The sequence below is a fragment of the Arachis stenosperma genome, chromosome 2 (assembly GCF_014773155.1).
Source record: "Arachis stenosperma cultivar V10309 chromosome 2, arast.V10309.gnm1.PFL2, whole genome shotgun sequence".
NCBI lineage: Eukaryota > Viridiplantae > Streptophyta > Magnoliopsida > Fabales > Fabaceae > Arachis > Arachis stenosperma.
The window spans coordinates 116,664,722-116,683,668 of NC_080378.1; the positions used below are offsets into that span (position 1 = coordinate 116,664,722).

At 35.9% G+C, this 18,947-nt stretch overlaps 1 protein-coding gene across 1 annotated transcript; it reads right to left on the minus strand.

Moving 5' to 3' along the window:
* Positions 1–14,392: 14,392 nt before the first annotated feature.
* Positions 14,393–18,947, minus strand: LOC130960317 (putative disease resistance RPP13-like protein 1). The gene is made up of 2 exons (XM_057885692.1): positions 15,408–18,947; positions 14,393–14,724 (listed from the first exon to the last, which is right to left on the minus strand). The coding sequence occupies exon 1, from the start codon at positions 18,770–18,772 to the stop codon at positions 15,413–15,415; it is 3,360 nt and encodes a 1,119-aa protein (XP_057741675.1). The 5' UTR covers positions 18,773–18,947; the 3' UTR covers positions 14,393–14,724; positions 15,408–15,412.

The window sequence follows — 18,947 nt, forward strand, 5'->3', positions numbered from 1 at the left end:
TATTACAGTCATCCAAGAGAACAAAACAGTTCAACAGTAACAAAAGAAACAGAATTCATCAGACAAAATGAGCAGACAGCAGCAGCTTCATGAAACAATTCTTAGGCATCCGAATCATTTCCCTCCGAATCAACTTCTTCATCAGCATCAGTGGCAGGGTCTTCATCCTTTTGAAGGTTATCAATGAAAGTCATGAACACAGCCACTCTATCTCTTGACTTACGGAGGAAATTTTCGCGCTTGCTTGCTAGCTTCCTTTGCTCTTTGCTCATGGCAATAAAGTGATTTGATTGGGAGACAAACTTCTGAACAACATCCTTGACAACATTTAGTAGGGCAGATTTCTGGCCAGTAGAGATATGAATGTCGCTTAACCTGAGGACACAGACAATAATACCAACACAACAATCGAATGTATATACATTCTTATCTGGAATTCTATGGTTGCACAAAAGACTAATAATCCATAAAAGCACATATTGCAAACGAAGGGCAGCATGTAAGCAACAATTTACCAGTACAACATAAAGTTCAAATGACTTAAAGTCATCCAAGTTCAGCTCACAAAGAAGTCAGCCAAGTTCAGTTCACAAACAAGTCAAACAGATTTCAATTCGTAAACACAAGTCAATTAACAAACACAAGACTAATCAAAACTAATATCCAATAATCTCAGTAAGCCTTATGTCTTATCAAGCCTCATATATGCATTTTCTTCCCCTTTTGTCATCAAAGTGAGAAAAATAAAACAAAACAGAACCTGCAAAAAAATGTGTTAGAGGCATATTAAAGCTAAATATTGTGTTTTGAAATACTAAGAAAAATTCGGAAGAGAAATAAAGAACATATTTCAATCAGCAACACCATAGTTATATAACAAAACTCACAAATGTGCAAAGACCAATTTTTTTTTTTTGGTAAGAATTCATTAGGACCAAAAAGAGAGTTTTATATCACTTGAAGGTTTCAAAAAAAAAAACTAAAAACAAAAAGAGACCACATGTATAATAAGATTCAAGCATGGTCTATGTCCATTTTTACACTACAAAAACCAGATCTCTCATTTCTTATTCAACAAATGTCTCTTTGACCTGCAAAATAGAATTCTCAAACAAGACATTAGCACAATTAAAACAGAAGTTGCAGTTTTCTAAAAATTGAAATGATGATAATGAGAAATGTTAAAAGACATGCACAATACATGAATAGGTTTGCAATTGCATCAAGTTAAGAGTGTTCTTGGAAAAAGAAAGTTCAAAACCCTATTCTAAGAAAGTTCAGAGCCCAGAAGATAAAATTTAGAGTGATGGTTCTTCTTCTGCCCAGAATTGTCTCATCCGAACCTATGAGACAAAGACTTCAACAAACACATCAGTAATTTTCAAACAATGAATCATAGCTTAAAATTCCTAGGCTAGTCCTAAGCATGCAGAATCTGTCCTCAGCAAGTGGTTTTGTAAAAATATCTGCTAATTGCTCCTTCGATTTAACAAATTGAATGCTAATATCTCCTTTTTGGACATATTCTCTAATTGAGTGAAATTTCACTTCAATGTGTTTAGTCCTAGAGTGAAAAACTGGGTTTTTTGAAATATTAATGGCACTCATGTTATCACACAATAAGGGAATATTTTCAGCATTTAACTTGTAATTGGCAAGCTGAGTTTTTAACCATAAAAGCTGAGAACAACAAGATGAAGCAGCTATATACTCAGCCTCTACAGTAGATAACGCCACTGTTGGCTGCTTCTTACTTGACCAAACATTCAAGGACTTTCCAAGGAAGCAACATAGGCCTGAAGTACTTCTTCTATCAACTCTATCACCAGTAAAATTTGCATCACAATAACCAACTACAGAAAAATCATTAATCTTAGGATACCAAAGACCAAAATTGGATGTGCCATGAATATATCTAATGATCCTTTTAACTGCAGAAAGATGTGACTCCTTTGGTTTGGATTGGAACCTAGAACACAATCCAACACTTTGCACTATATCGGGTCTAGAGAAAGTTAAGTACATAAGAGTACCAATCATTCCTCTATACCTAGTCTCATCAATATCTTTCTCAGTTTCTCCCTTATCTAATTTTGAACTAGGATGCATGAGAGTTTCCATAAGTTTGGCATTTTCCATACCAAATTTCTTAACTAATTCCTTGGCATACTTCTCTTGATGAATGAAAATACCTTTTTCAGTTTGTTTAATTTGTAGCCCAAGGAAAAAATTAAGTTCACCCATCATACTCATGTCAAATTCACTTGTCATGAGTTTTCCAAAATCAGAGCAGAGGGATTTATTTGCTGATCCAAAAATGATATCATCAACATATATTCAGACTAGAATAAAAGAATCATTAGAATTCTTGATAAATAAAGTTGTGTCAGTAGTGCCTTTTTGAAAATCATTTTTCAAAAGAAAAGAGCTAAGTCTCTCATACCAAGCCCTAGGAGCTTGTCTTAAACCATAGAGAGCTTTAGATAATTTGAAAACATGATTAGAATGCTCTTTATTTTCAAAACTAGGAGGCTACTCCACATATACTTCTCTATCTATCACACCATTCAAAAATGCACATTTCACATCCATTTGATATAATTTAAAACCACAAAATGCAGCATAAGCTAAGAGAAGTCTTATGGCTTCCATTCGGGCAACTGGGACAAAGGATTCATCAAAGTCTATTCCTTCTTCTTAGTCATATCCTTGTGCCACTAGCCTTGCCTTGTTTCTTGCAATGCTACCATCTTCTTCCAACTTGTTCCGAAATATCCACTTGGTGCCGGTCACTTTCTTTCCACTTGGCCTTGGAACCAAAGTCCACACTTGATTCTTTTCAAACTCAAGAAGCTCATCCTCCATAGCTTTAACCCAAGAGGGATCACTAAGGGCTTCCTTGACGTTTTGAGGCTCTATTTGTGAAAGAAGGACAATGTTTGATCCTTCATTTACTTTTCTAGTGGAAGACCGTGTTTGCACTCCATGAGAGACGTCCCCAATGACAAATTCATCAGGATAATTCTTTAAGAATCTCCATTCACGAGGTCTGGTGGATTTGGAGGCAGATTCAGATACCAAGAAATTCTGGGTGTTGCTGGCTTCAGGATTTCCTTCAGATTCATGAGACAAAATGGAATTGTCTCTTGAATTTTCAGCAATTGCAGTTTCTGGTTCAGTTTGACCAGAATTTTCCTTCTCATGATTTTGAGTGATTTCATCTTTCTTTTGAGCTTGATTTCCTGCATCACAATCTTCCAAAATGCTTTGCACCAGATTAGTATCACAAAATGTAACATGTATGGACTCCTCATGATCCTAGCATCTTGATGATAAATCCTATAAGCTTTACTAGTTGTGAAATATCCTACAAACAAACACTCATACGCCTTTGGATCAAATTTTTCCAAATTATCTTTGTTATTTAAAACAAAACATTTGCATCCAAAGATGTGCAAGTAGTCTAAGTTTGGTGAGTAACCTTTCCAAAGTTCATAAGGGGGTTTTTTTCAAAAATTTTCTTATGATTGTTCTATTCAAAATGTGGCAAGCCGTGTTAACCGCTTCAGCTCAAAGAAATTTTGGAACATTACTCTCATAAAGCATAGCTCTTGTCATCTCTTGTATGCTTCTATTTCTTCTTTCCACAACACCATTTTGTTGTGGTGTTCTTGGACAAGAGAAGTTGTGAGATATTCCAAATTCCTCACAAAAGGATTCAAATAAATTATTTTCAAATTCAGTTCCATGATCACTTCTTATAGAAGAGATTTTTAATTCCTTTTCATTTTGAATTTTCTTGCAAAAAGGTGCGAAGGCCGAAAAGGCTTCATTTTTGTGTGCAAGAAACAAAACCCAACCAAACCTAGTATAGTCATCCACAATTACTAAACCATAATGTTTACCACCTAGGCTTTGAGTTCTTGTTGGACCAAATAAATCAATGTGTAGCAACTTAAGTGGTCATTTAGTAGAGATGTCTTCCTTTGGTTTAAAAGAACTTTTTTGTTTGTTTTCCCATTTGGCAAGCATTACACGTGATGTCTTTGTCAAACTTTATCAAAGGAAGACCTATTACTAATTCTTTCTTTACAAGTTTGTTTATTTGAAACATACTTGCATGGCCCAATCTCTTGTGTCATAACCACTTTTCAGATTCTTTAGAGTGAAGACAAGCTACATTTTGATCCTTTAGTTCATCAAGAGTAAGTCCATACATATTATTAAAACGCTTGGCAACAAACATCACTTCATTTGTCTTTTCATTAACAACACAGCATTCAAGTCTTTTGAAAGTCACTAAATATCCTAAATCACACAGCTGACTTATACTCAAAAGATTGTGCTTCAAATCACATACCAAAAGTACATCATCAATGAAAGTAGATTGTTCATTGCCTACTTTTCCAACAGCAATAATTTTACCTTTACCATCATCTCCAAAGGTCACAAAACCTCCATTATACTTATTTAGTTTGATGAAGTAAGTTGATCTTCCAGTCATGTGCCTTGAACATCCACTATCCATGTAGCACATGTCCTTTTTGTTCTTGGATGCTAGGCAAATCTGCATGAAGAGTTTCAAATAGCTTTAGGTATCCAAATTAATTTGGATCCTTTGAAGTTAATCCATATTAGTTGCCCAAGTGCATTGAAATCACAAACAACATTGTAAACTTTGTTTCCTACAACTCTCTTTTCAATGAAGCATTGTGCATATGAGTGACCAAATTTCTTGCAATTAACACAATGATTTTCTGATGTGTGTCGCTGAAATTGAGGTGAGTTATGTTGCTTGAAATGATTAAATGGTTGAAATTTTCTGGTTTTTATAGGAGATGCATTTCTTTTGACAAACTGATTTTTGTTATAATTATTCCTCTTTGCAAAATTATTTTCACCAGAATTTTTGAAAATCTTTGGATTTTTCAAAAATGAGGTTTTGTTGTAAAAAATTGGTTTCTTGAAAGCTCCCTCATTTTTCGAAATGTATCCCAAACCTGGCCTGTTTGAACTTGGTTCGGTTCTTGGTGAAGGTTCAGTTTCACTTGTGTATACTTCATCAAATTTTTCTTCAAAAGTTGAAACATGTCCAATACCCGATTTGTTTGGTATGGATTTGGTATTTGATGAAGAAGCCACAAACTTTGTAGAGGGGCTATTTGAAACTGCATCTTCCTTGGCTATGTAGCCTAAACCAGATTTTTCAAACAATGATCTTTGACTTGCAAGTAATTTGTCCAAGTTACTAGAACCTTGAGCAAATTTTGCTAAGTCACCATTCAGCCTTTTAATCATATCATTTAATCTTTCATTTTCAGCAGTTAACTCATGAGAAGGATCCACAATGTGCTTTCCTTTTAATTTTTCAAGTTCAGATTTTAGAAATCTTTTTTCTTCAATGATGTCCAAAGCACATTCAGTTTTCTTCACTTTTTCTTTTAAAAAATCATTTTCAGCTCTTAACACATCTCTTTCAGATCTGCAATCATTGTACCTGTCAAGCAGTTTTGAGGTGTTTAAAGTGAGATCATCAATAATAGCATGTAAGTCCTCAATGGTCAAATCATAATAATTTACCTCATCAAGATTGTTGTTTCCAGCCATGAAGCAGTCTTTATCATCTCCTTCAGATTCTTCTTCTTCATTTGAGTCGTTCTCAAGATCCTCCCAAGCTGCCATGAGCACTCTCTTCCTTTCCTTCTTTCCTTTGTCCTCCTTTTTGAGCTTTGGACTGTTTAGCTTGAAATGTGCAGCCTTCTTGCAGTGATGGCACGTCACCTTGCTCAAGTCGATCTTGTGCTCCTTTGAACTTGAACCCTTGTATTTTCCCTTGTTCTTCATCATCCTTCTAAATCTCCTAGCAAAAAATAAAATCTCATCATCTGAAATACCATCACTAGACTCACTCTCTTTTGGTTCTATTTGTGACTTGAGTGCTATTTTCTTTTTCTTTGAGTCTGTGTTTGTGTGTGTGGCTTCATAGGCAAGGGGTTTTTCTCTCAGCTCATCATAAGTTATGGGAATTATGTTGTTGCTCTCGGTTAGGACAGTGGTAGTGTTTTTCCATTCTTTTGTGAGGCTTCTAAGGAGTTTTCTCACCAAAGTTTGTTCTGCATAGTTTGTACCCATAGCATCAAGGTTGTTGATTAAGATTGAGAATCTCTCAAATGCTTCATCAATGCTTTCTCCATCCTTCATGCTAAACATCTCGTACTCTTTTCGCAGCATATCAATCCTCGTTTCTTTGACTTGTTTAGTGCCTTCGTGTGTAATCTGGAGTTTTTCCCAGATTTCTTTGGCTGTCTTGCATCTAGACACCTTACGGTACTCTTCAAAGCTGATAGCACAGTGAAGAAGGTTGATTGCTTTAGCATTTAGCTCTATCTTCTTTTTATCATCTTCATTCCATTCAGCTTCTTCTTTTGGAGTCACCACTCTATCAGCACTTACTTTTGTTGGGATCTTGGGATCACTTACAACAATCTTCCAAATATTGTAGTCAATGGATTGGATGAAGATCCTTATCCTTTCTTTCCAGTAGGAGTAGTTCTTCCCGTTGAAGAAAGGTGGCCAGTTGTTTGACTGGCCTTCAGTGAGGGTGTAGGCAACTGTGGTTGCGCCCAAGTTGTTCGCCATTGGATCTTTGCTCCAAGCGGTTAAGCTTGATTCTTGAGACCTTAGCTCCTGATACCAATTGAAGGTTGTGGTAGGCTTAGAGAAGGGGGGTTGAATCTATGCCTGCCTTTTAAGTTGCTGTTATGACCCTTTAAAACAAACTTTCAATTCTGATTCTATTTGTACTCAGCAGCAGAATTTTATGAGACAATTTATTTTTGTTTCATGAATATCAGAAAACAGAACACAGCAGAGAAGAGAAAAGCTAACACCAGTATGTATCCTGGTTCGGTTGCAATGTGCTATGCAACTGATGAGCGGATAATTTATACGCTTTTTGGCATTGTTTTTAGTATGTTTTTTATATGATATAGTTAGTTTTTAGTATATTTTTATTAGTTTTTAGTTAAAATTCACTTTTCTGGACTTTACTATGAGTTTGTGTGTTTTTCTGTGATTTCAGGTATTTTCTGGCTGAAATTGAGGGACCTGAGCAAAAATCTGATTCAGAGACTAAAAAGGACTGCAGATGCTGTTGGATTCTGACCTCCCTGCACTCGAAGTAGATTTGCTGGAGCTACAGAAGCCCAATTGGCGCGCTCTCAACGGCGTTGGAAAGTAGACATCCTGGGCTTTCCAGCAATATATGATAGTCCATACTTTGCTCAAGATTTGATGGCCCAAACCGGCGTTCAAAGTCACCCTCAGAAATCCCAGCGTTAAACGCTGGAACTGGCACCTAAATGGGAGTTAAACGCCCAAACTGGCATAAAAGCTGGCGTTTAACTCCAAGAAGAGTCTCTACACGAAAATGCTTCATTGCTCAGCCCAAGCACACACCAAGTGGGCCCGGAAGTGGATTTTTATGTCATTTACTCAGTTCTGTAAACCTTAGGCTACTAGTTTTTCTATAAGTAGGACCTTTTACTATTGTATTTTCATCTTTTGGACATCTAGTTCTTAGATCAAGATAGGGACTTTGGTAGCTATCTTCATTTTTATGCTATCTTAGATCACTGGGAGGCTGGCCTCACGGCCATGCCTAGACCTTATACTTATGTATTTTCAACGGTGGAGTTTCTACACACCATAGATTAAGGTGTGGAGCTCTGCTGTACCTCGAGTATTAATGCAATTACTATTGTTCTTCTATTCAATTCCGCTTGTTCTTGTTCTAAGATATCACTTGTTCTTCAACTTGATGAATGTGATGATCCGTGACACTCATCACCATTCTCACCTATGAACGTATGACTGACAACCACCTCCGTTCTACCTTCGATTGGGTGAATATCTCTTGGATTCCTGATTGCACGATGCATGGTTGATCGCCTGACAACCGAGTGCTCGCCTGACAACCGAGCCAACCATTCCGTGAGATCAGAGTCTTCGTGGTATAGGCAAGAACTGATGGCGGCATTCAAGAGAATCCGGAAGGTCTAACCTTGTCTGTGGTATTCTGAGTAGGATTCAATGATTGAATGACTGTGACGTGCTTCAAACTCCTAGCAGGCGGGGCGTTAGTGACAGACGCAAAAGAATCGATGGATTCTATTCCGGCCTGACCGAGAACCGACAGATGATTATCCATGCTGTGACAGAGCATAGGCAACGTTTTCACTGAGAGGATGGGAGGTAGCCACTGACAACGGTGAAACCCTACATAAGCTTGCCATGGAAAGGAATAAGAAGGATTGGATGAAGACAGTAGGAAAGCAGAGAGACGAAAGGGAAGGCATCTTCATGCGCTTATCTGAAGTTCCTACCAATGAATTACATAAGTATCTCTATCTTTATCTTTATGTTTTATGCGTTCATCACCATATCCATTTGAGTTTGCCTGACTAAGATTTACAAGATGACCATAGCTTGCTTCATACTAACAATCTCCGTGGGATCGACCCTTACTCGCGTAAGGTTTATTACTTGGACAACCCAGTGCACTTGCTGGTTAGTTGTGCGAAGTTGTGTAATGCCATGGTATTGAACACCAAGTTTTTGGGGTTCATGACCGGGGATTATGAGAGTTGTGAAAAAGTATTGTTCACAATTTCGCGCACCAGCAACCTACATCCAGTCTCCTCCACAACAGTGAAAGAATTTTCACTATAGTTAACAGTATTACATACACCAATTTCACAAGATTGACCCAATCCTTTCACATTCAAGTTCTAACCTAACTTAACATTAGCTATGCTAATACCTAACTATTCCTCTTAGTGCTAACCCTACTAAGAAAGGGATACCTTACAGGTACAAGATACAAGACACTTAATCAACCTAAAGAAATCAGAAAATAACTCTAGGCTTTTCTCTCAAGTGTTTCTCTCATCCTTTTTCCACTCATGGCTTTTTCTTAAGCTTTCTCACAAGAAATTACAGAAAGATAAACATTGAAAAGTACATTACAATCAGTAAAACATGAAGAGATTGACTTCATCAGCAGCCTCTTTGCTATGTGCAAAACCAGATTCACAAACCTCAGATACAGTTCTTCAATATTGGACGAATGCTTCTTTGAAAGAAAGCATTATCCAAGTAGAGTAACTTCTTTACAGAACACTGTTCTCACACTCTGGTTTCCTCTCCTTGCTTCTGAATGAGCAGTAAGTTTTCTTTTATCTCCTTGCATGTTGCTAGGTTCTTCTTCCAAGGTCAATACCTTGAGCCTTGAGCTTCACCAACCAGCAGACAAACTTTTTCTTATTAAACCTCAGAGTAGAAACTTTGCTTCTGACTTCTCCATCTTGACCGAAAGCCATAAAGCAGCAACCACAAGAGTCTTCTAATGGTCAACTTAATCTGAGCCCTTGAAAACAACTTGGTCCCCAAGACATGTTTGAGACCGTGGATTTACAGCAGAGAGGAACAGAAATCTTCTTTTGCATCTAGCTCAAAACGGAGATACAGAGAGTTGAAGATGAGGAGAAGAAAGTGTGTTGCATGTAAAAGGAAATGAGTTACCTTTAACCTAAGCTTGATATGGTTTAAATTTGCTGATTAGACTTCTGTGTTTCAAGCTTGGACTTTCTCTTTCTTGCTTCTTTGATGATCACCTTAGGGAAGAAGCTTTCTCTTTCTCTTTCTCACTTTTCTGAGTTTGTGATTTGACTAAGACAGAGGAGAGAAAAACGTTGCTTTGGTAAAAGCAAGTGAGAGGGAATGAAGACTTCAATCTTGTATGAGAAGCTTGGTGGGATCAACTTGGATTTTTGGATATGGGCTTGGATCGGGTTTGATTAGCTTGGCTTGTTGGTTCCTTTGGCTTTGTTTCTTTTGGGCTTTGCTTGTTTATTGACCCACCAGCCTTGCTATATTATTTTCATACCAATTTGGGCTACTAAACTAAGTTTTGGCCTGCAACATATAATAAATAATTAGTAACATATAATTATTAATACTCAACACTAATTATTTATTTTGCCGAAAAATAATGTTTGTCATCACTAATTAATTTAGTTAATTTCTTAACTCAACACACTCGATTTCTCAATTATCATTTTATTTTCCCATAACTTTTCCTATCACATAAGTATCTTGCTTCCCATATATTAGAGCCCTGTTAAGAAAAATAAAAAATAAAAGGAAAATGAAAAAAGAACACGAATATAAGAGATTAAGAGTTCTAATGAATCTATTCTTAATATATAAAAGTAGATACATAAGCATTCACCACATTATTTTTAAGTTATTTCTCTTATTCTACTAACGCCATGTCAGCAATATTGCTTATGTGGCAAAATTTTAGAAACAACCAATCAAATCTTGCCAAATTTCAACCACTCAAATCTTGCCAAATCAACTTCTATTTTCAAATTAAAAAAACTAAAAAACAGAATAAAAAACAACAAAAACACAAATTAACATTTACCCCAAAAAACCTCTGAAAACCAAAGAGTTCATTACTTTTCTCATGCTTCTCGCCTGAAAACTCCTTACTCTTCTCATGCTTCTCGAAACCCTCTTCTTCTTGGTACCTCTCCGTACCAAGATCCTATTTCCTCCATGCTCTTCCGGTATGAGCCATTGTGTTTTCCTCGAATCAAATTTTACTCTTCTCATACTTCTCGAAACCCTCTTCTTCTTGGCACCTCTCCGCATTGCATCAATTGCAGAAACCAGACCAACTAAAAAAATTCGTCCAACAAAAAAAATTCGTGCCAAGTATTTTCCTAAGGATTACAACATTGAGGTAATTTTATATAAAAAATTAAAAGTAGATATACTTAACCTATCTTTTATCTTTTTTATTCATAAACTTATTCTTTTCCAGTCGTTTATGCTTGCAGTACTTGATTCCATATCAATGGCATTTCATATACTAGCTTCTATTCTAATTGCAAAATTTTATGAAGTCATTTAATTAAGTAATTAGAATATTAATTTTGAATTACTGCTAATAAACTTTTTGCCATTTTCGGTACGTTAGTATATATTAATTGTTCAAAGAGAAACGTTAAGGACTAATATTTTTTATTAATATTAGTCTAAAAATTTTCAATTAAGTCCATATAATATACAAATATTGTTTAATCAAGTCTTTTTAAATTAAAATTTTTAAAATTAAATTTGTAACATATAAAAACATTGAAATCATATTCCTATATTTATTATATCTTACCGTTATAAATAATACAATAAATTTAGGGATAAGTATTGTTTTGGTCCCTCACGTTGAGGGTCGGAATCGAACCCGTCGCCGATCTAATTTTCGATTTAGAATCGTCATTAACGTTTTTTTTTCGTATTAAAATCGTCCTTTTTAATTTTTTGGACGAAAATACCCCCTCCTTTTTCCCTTTTCCCCTCCCCATCCCCCTCCCCCCTTTCCCGGTTCCCCTTCACCCCACCCCCTCCCCCTCCCCCTTCCCCCTCCCCCTCCCCCCCCCTTCCCGCCACCCCCTTCCCCCACCCCGTCAACCCCCCCCTCCCGCTCCCCCTTCCCCCTCCCCCTCCCCCTTCCCGCCACCCCCTTCCCCCACCCCTTCAACCCCTCCCCCCCCGCCTTCCCCCTCCCCTCTTCCCCCCCCCCTCCCCCCCCTCCCCTTCAACCCCCCCCTCCGCCTTCCCCTCCCGCTCTCCCCTTCCCCCCACCCCTCCCCCTCCCCTTCCCCACCCCTTCCCCCACCCCCTCCGCCTTCCCCCCACCCCTCCCCATTCCCCCTTCCCGCCACCCCCTAACCCTAAACCCCGTCAACCCTCCCCCTCCGCCTTCCCCCTCCTCCTCCCCCTTCCCGCTCTCCCCTTTCCCCCACCCCCTTCCCCCACCCCGTCACCCCTCCCCCCCACTCCGTTTTCTTTGTTTTTTTATTTTATAATTTTTTTATTTTAGGGGTAGTTTAGGAATAAATTAAAAAATTTTATTAAAAAGGACGATTTTAAATTCAAATACGACTTTAAGGATGATTTTAAATCAAAATATACATCGGGGACGGATTCGATTCCGACCCTCAACGTGAGGGACCAAAACAATACTTATCCCATAAATTTATTATACTAATAATTAATTTATTAATTTATGTAAATTAACTCATTAAAAATTTATATCATTATTATTGCATATTACTTCACTACTGCCATTATTTCAGCGAACATAGGTCTCAACTTTGGATCTCTACAATACAAAAAGAGTATCATATAGTTACACCAAGCATCGGGTGTATTTCATTCATGTAGATGAAGTATTCTAAAATTTCCTAAAACTTAAACATTTGCAAATAGCCTAAAAGTTTTCTATTAAGTCCATATAAATCTAGAAGTTTTTGATTAAATTCATATAATATACAAATATTCTTCAACCAAGTCTTTTTAAATTATAAATTTTGAAATTAAGTTTGTAACCTATAAAGATATTAAATCTATATTCTTATATTTATTATATTTTACCGTTATAAACAATATAATAACTTTATAACACTAATAATTAATTTATTAATTTCTATAAACTCAATCATTAAATGTAATAAATATCCATATAATAAATGTCATAATAATATTATTAATCATAATAAATTACGTTACAAATATTTAAATTATATACTATTTAAACTACTTATATAAGTCTCTAATCACTATTCTTTAAAATAACATCAAATTTACCATAAGAAATTTCTTTCCAAACTATACAACATCTCAAACTTACTCAATGGAGCATCATTCATTGGACAATATAACCAAACATACGGACAATTGGTTTATCAAAGTTCGCGTGGTTCGTCTATGGAAAACATTAACACCCAAAAATAAAGAGGAGCCTCTTTTCTTAGAAATGATTATATTAGATGAAAAGGTACAAAATAAATAAATTTATTCTGTTTTTAAATTGAATTTAAAAAAATACTTTAATTATTTTTGTTTTTTATACTTTTAATATTATTTTATAATACTTTATATATAATTGTATTTTAATATCGTTAAAGTTAAACTTCTCTCAATTTGATAATCATTGTTCCTTTTCTAATAATTTAAAAAAATAAACGTAATCATTTTTTTAACTAATTGTTAACAATGATTTACTAACACTGGAGGGTACACCTCTTCATGTAATTGTGAAGAAAAATATGATAAACAAATTCAAACATTTGTTAGAAGAAGAAAAAGTCTATACTATCAAAAATTTGAAAATAGAAGATGCAAATGATTTGTATAGAGCAATTAAAGGTACTATGAAAACAAATTTTTTAATAACAACTATTGTGAAAGAAATCAAAGATCCAGTTTTAAACATTCTCCAACACTATTTTGAATTTGCATCACTTGAGACATTATACAGAGTGGGTCAAAGACAAATTTTAACAGGTAATTTTATTTTATATTATTTCAATTATTCTTATTAAAAATAATTTATTAAAAAAAATCAACACATTTTTGTTCTTTTTATTGTAGATGTCATTGAAAAACTGCATGCAATAGGAGAAGAAGAACAAGTAGATGTTAAAGGAAAACCCACAAAAATACGAAGAATGGAATTGATACTCAAAGAGTAAAAAAATATACAACCAATTCATTTTTCATTTAGATATATAGTTATTAACAAAATATTATTAATTTTAGGAACATCGTGTTGAAAGTTATGTTGTGGAGAAATCTCTCAAATCAGATAAATAAAAAAATTACAACACAAATCAAGGGCCAAAAAATTGTTGCACTCACATCAACATTGGTTAGTGAATATAAAGGTATGATCTTTTTCAAAAAAATTTAATTTATTGTTTTTTTTAGTTCAAAGAATTATATTTTATATAATACATTAATTGACACAATACAACACAATCTTATTTTATATAACCTATTATATTATAATATTTTAGGTGATTATTAGGTTAGCACAACTTCAAGTACAAAAATCTATATCAATCCAGAAATTGAAGAATTCACATAGCTGACTTATGGATATTTCATAACTAATAAGTCTCTCAAAAATTAATTCATTTATTTCTAATTTATATTATTCATTGATTATAGGAACCAACTTCGCCAACACCAATATCATCAGACGAAGATCATATACCTATCAAGAGGTTGAGGAGAAAAAAAACGATACAAATTCAAGACACATTTTCGGAAGAAGACCATACATGCAAAGAGGGAGCAAACAACACAAAAGAAAGTGCACACAACTCACCAATTCATAAGGAACATGCCTTCATAACAACCTATGACAGAAAGAAGAAAGCAACAACTCTAACAACAACCAATAAAAAAAAGGAGGACGAGTGACACATAAAAAGACCAATTCCATCAATTAAACCAAATACAAAAATCAATTCCAACATCCAAATACTTTGTACTACCATTTCTTTTAAATAAAATACCATTTAAATTTATTTTTAGTTTATACATATTTCATTTAATTCTACAAAACATAATAATTTTTAATATTTATTATATATTATTATTAATTTACCGTCCTGCGCATTGCGCGGGTCACATTCTAGTTTATATTATGAAAGAGAAAATTAGGAAACGCAAGAAGTATATACTATGTGTCTCAAGTATCAACAAAAATTTCATAGCTGAAGGTATCAAGTGTGGCACCTATACATGCATACAAGTATTTCACCCTTGACACATCTTGTAATGATGCATTGCTTGGTATTCTTTGACCTGACCACATGATAATTCAAGCCAAATCTTTATCAGTAACTACATAGCACCATAAAATGCATGCATTTGAAGATAAATTTATTATATCGTTCGCTAAAATTATATTATCTTGGTTCTTCATGCAATTTAAGATGCTCACTTATTGGAAAGGAAATATGCTACATAGCTATACAGTAAAATAATCTAATTGAAAAATAAAATACACTAAAAAAAACACCCCTTCATTTGTAAATGGACTCTCTTCATCAGCCAAAACATAGATGGTGGTAGTTATACATAAATGAGTAGTAGCCATAGTTGAGGACATTAATGAAAACTATGAAATGCTAAGAAACCTGAATGTTGAACTGCTAGTTGGAAATTTCATGTCATTTTGTAACTAATAATAAAAATTTAAAAACACAGAATGTCAATCATAATGAATAGATAGTGGTTAGTCCATTGCTATTTTTTTTTGCCTTTTGGGAGTAATATGTTGAAAGAGGTTTTACAGTGATGCCCTGTTTTGCATTATTATAACATAGAATTAAATGAATGTGTTGGAACCTGGGGGTTGTCATTATGAGAAAGCATGCACTAATCTTTTTCCCAAATGACATAATGAGCAGTGAAAAATAAGGCTCATAGAATGAGGATTTGTAAGGTTTAGAATGAAATATAGATGACAAAAAACAATGCTTTACCTGTTTTAAGATGTTGAGTCATTGTGAATCTGTTTCCCATCAACATAAATACCGGGGATGTGGGAAATGGATGGCCAAATGTGAGGGTCCTTCCTCTCTATGCCTTCACCCAACAACGGACATTTGCTGATGTCGAGTTCCCTTAAACAGGCAGGCAGCCTTATTATGTTCTCCAGCTTAGGGCATTCTTCAACCCGTAATTCTCGAAGGGACTGTGATTGTGACAGCTCCTCTAGAGATGTCAAATTTTCTCGTCTTGCAATTATGAGGGACTTGAGATTTGGGAACGCTGACAATGGGAAGGATGTAAGTGAATCACAGCTGTTGTCTATTTCAAGACTCATTAGTGACTCATGTTGTTGCTGTTGCATTGGAAATTCTACATTCTTGCAGTTATTGATCCGCAACTGTTTCAATGAAGGGGGCAAAGAATCCCCTGGAAATGATACGGCTGACGAGCACTTTGAGATTCTTAAATATCTGAGAGAGGTTGGTTGGGTGTGGGTCAGGGCCTCAAACAGAAAATCCACAAGCTGCTTTCCTTGGATACTTAGATGTTGCAGTGAAAGTGGTAGGTCCCGCATTCTTGCTTTCTGTTTGCCAAATATGTTTATTCTGAGTAGAATGGGAGCTCTTGGCAGATAACAACCAAGCTCCTCACATCCTGATATAACAAGTTCTTTCAAAGACGGAAGGAAAGTGGGCAAATCTCCTCTTAACTTAGGGCAGTTCTCTATAATAAGCGTCTCAAGTTTCGGAAATGGTGCATCATCATCATCATCACATTCATATGACTCCCATTCCTCCAAGCAACGCATATGACGAAAGTCCAGAGATCTAAGGGACCGGAAGGGTGTCTCCTGATGCTGATGAGTTCCATCACCCTTGTAGAATGACCCACCAATCATCTTCAGCTTATCACAACCTGAAATCAGCAATCTCGTTAGACCGGGTAACTGTCCAAGTGAAGGAAGCACCCAACAATTCCTGCATCCACTCAGCTCCAACGAAGTCATGTTGTGGTACGAAGACTGCCCTACCCAATCCGGAAACATGGTACCTCTGTAACCCCCGATGGATAGCTCCTTCAAGTCTTTGTGAGGACGTAATTTCTCAAGTATATCTTTTTCAGTTTGGGAATCACGAACCTCACTTTCTTCAAATGATGTCCAACTCAAATCTAAAGCATTCAGGTGTATTTTTTCATCCATTCTTGCACTCGATGCTTCACCACTATTCTTAACATTCTCTAATTTCTGAATCCATAATGATCCATGAAGATTTGCTAGCTCTCCCAATTCTCCAATCCCATTCTCTTCATGTTTGCCCGCAATATAGCAACTTAAAATTTGCAAATCTTTTAATTCGCTCATCTTTTTTGGCATCTCTTCCAAACCAGTTTCAAAAACATCAAGATGACGCAAATTCACAAGATTTTGCATCTTGCTAGGAAGCTTTTTAAGTTTTCTACAGTTTCTCAACTTCAAGGTTTGTAAATTGTACAAGCAACTTAAAGACTCGGGCAAAGTCACGATGGATGTGTATGAAAGATCCAAATAACGCAAATGGATCAATTTGGCAATAGAACCATGCATCAAGTTTTCATCATCTGAAAAAAAATTAAATGACAAAACTCGTAAACACTTTAATCGTTCTAGTAAGTCACAAGAAACGGCTACTCTATCTCCCACTGAGAATACACCATATTCATTATAAATTTGCAACAATGTCCTAGCATGTTTTAACCTATCGCATGCTTCCGTGATCTTCATAAGCAAATCATCATCATTCCTGCGGCGAGCACATGACAAGTGGCGAGTTTTGGTATCATGCTTTGCTGCATTCTTGAGTTCAAGGATACTAGAAAAGAACTTTCCACCATAGAACTTTGCTAAATCATGCATGAGATCGTGCATCACAAATGAATTCACATAAGTGTTAGAATGTTGAAAAAATGATCTCGAAACCAAATCATCAAAATATTCATAACCAATTTCTTCTAAAGTGTTTCCACTCTTTGGTTGTAACAAAAGACCTTCTGCCATCCACAATAATGTCAATTCATCTCTATCAAATTCAAAGTCCTTCGGATACAAACAACAATAAACAAAGCAGCGTTTTAAATAGGATGGGAGGTGGTAATAACTGATTCTCAATGCAGGAAGAATCCCACTATCCTCCTCAGAGAGTTCCCAGAATTCACTATTCAAAACATCATTCCAATCCTTTTCATTATCTTTCCCTCTCAATAACCCTCCAACTGTTTGAGCTGCCAAAGGTAATCCTTTACATTTTTTAACAATTTTTCTACCAATTTCTTCTAAAGCTGAATGATCTCGGGATTCTGCAGGATCCCATGCTCGATTTGCAAACACTGACCAGCATTGTTCTTCATCCAACAAACTCATATTGTGAGCTTCATTAAGTCTAGTTTTCACCACAGAAGCAACTGTATCAAGACGTGTTGTTACAAGAATCTTGCAGACCTGACTTCCACATTCAAAAGGAGTTAGAAAATTTTCCCAACGCTCACGATTACTGCTCCATACATCATCCAGAACAACCAAGAAGTTCTTCCCCGCTAGCCCATTCTTCAAATGATTTTGAGCTGTATCTAAATCATTTGAGTAACAAGGACTGCAAGTTTTCTCTATCACAGCCTTTGTGACCTTAAGAACATCAAATTCCTCCTCACCAACACAAACCCATGCCTTCACATTAAACTTCTGCTGCACTTTGTCATCATTATAAACCAATTTAGCCAAAGTAGTTTTTCCTATTCCACCCATGCCCACGATGGGAATCACGGACAGTTCACCATTGTAAGCATCATCTAAAAGCAAATTCACTATGGCATCCCTTTCTTTGTCCCTTCCAACAAATATATCAGATTTTTTAACCAGTGAGGTTGATGGAATCCTCCCAGACATGTTCTTGGCTGCAATCTTTTCTAGATGAAGGATATCTTTGTGTTTTGCAATATCTTCTAGTCTAGCAATGATTTCTTCAATCCTAGTAACCATCTCCCTATCTTGCAAATTGAGAAAGCGAGACAGGAAGTTACCTGGTGGATCCTTTTGAGTGGCAGCTTTGGTGGCGACTTCATCCAACAAGTCATCAGCATCATAGACAGCATCTTGGAGATCTTCGAGCCACCTCTTGACAGCAGGGTCAGTGATCTGTTTCTTCTCAGCATCATTCAGCACAGCTTCAACCACATTCAGAATGGTCTTCAGCCTTTGAAGCAGCTTTTGGTCAACCTTCTTTCCTCGCATCATGTTGATGATCTCAGGATCAGACAGCCTGTCGAAAAGAACACTGAGAAAAGAAGAGAGGAAAGCTCCTCCAACAAGTGATGCAGCCATGCTCACAAGATCAAGAAAGTAAGAAAGGGAAGTGGTTTCTGTTTGCACTCCAAACTCAGAATTCTCTCACAAACACAGTATGGAAGTGGTAGCAGGTCAGAGAAGTATTATTGTAATGTGGTGCATGTGGAGATTATTATAATTAACCAATAATAATGTATGTTGACTTCATTTT

Bases quoted from the DNA above. Each gene is read 5' to 3' on its own strand.
- LOC130960317 (XM_057885692.1), bottom strand. From the start codon at position 18,772: ATGGCTGCATCACTTGTTGGAGGAGCTTTCCTCTCTTCTTTTCTCAGT.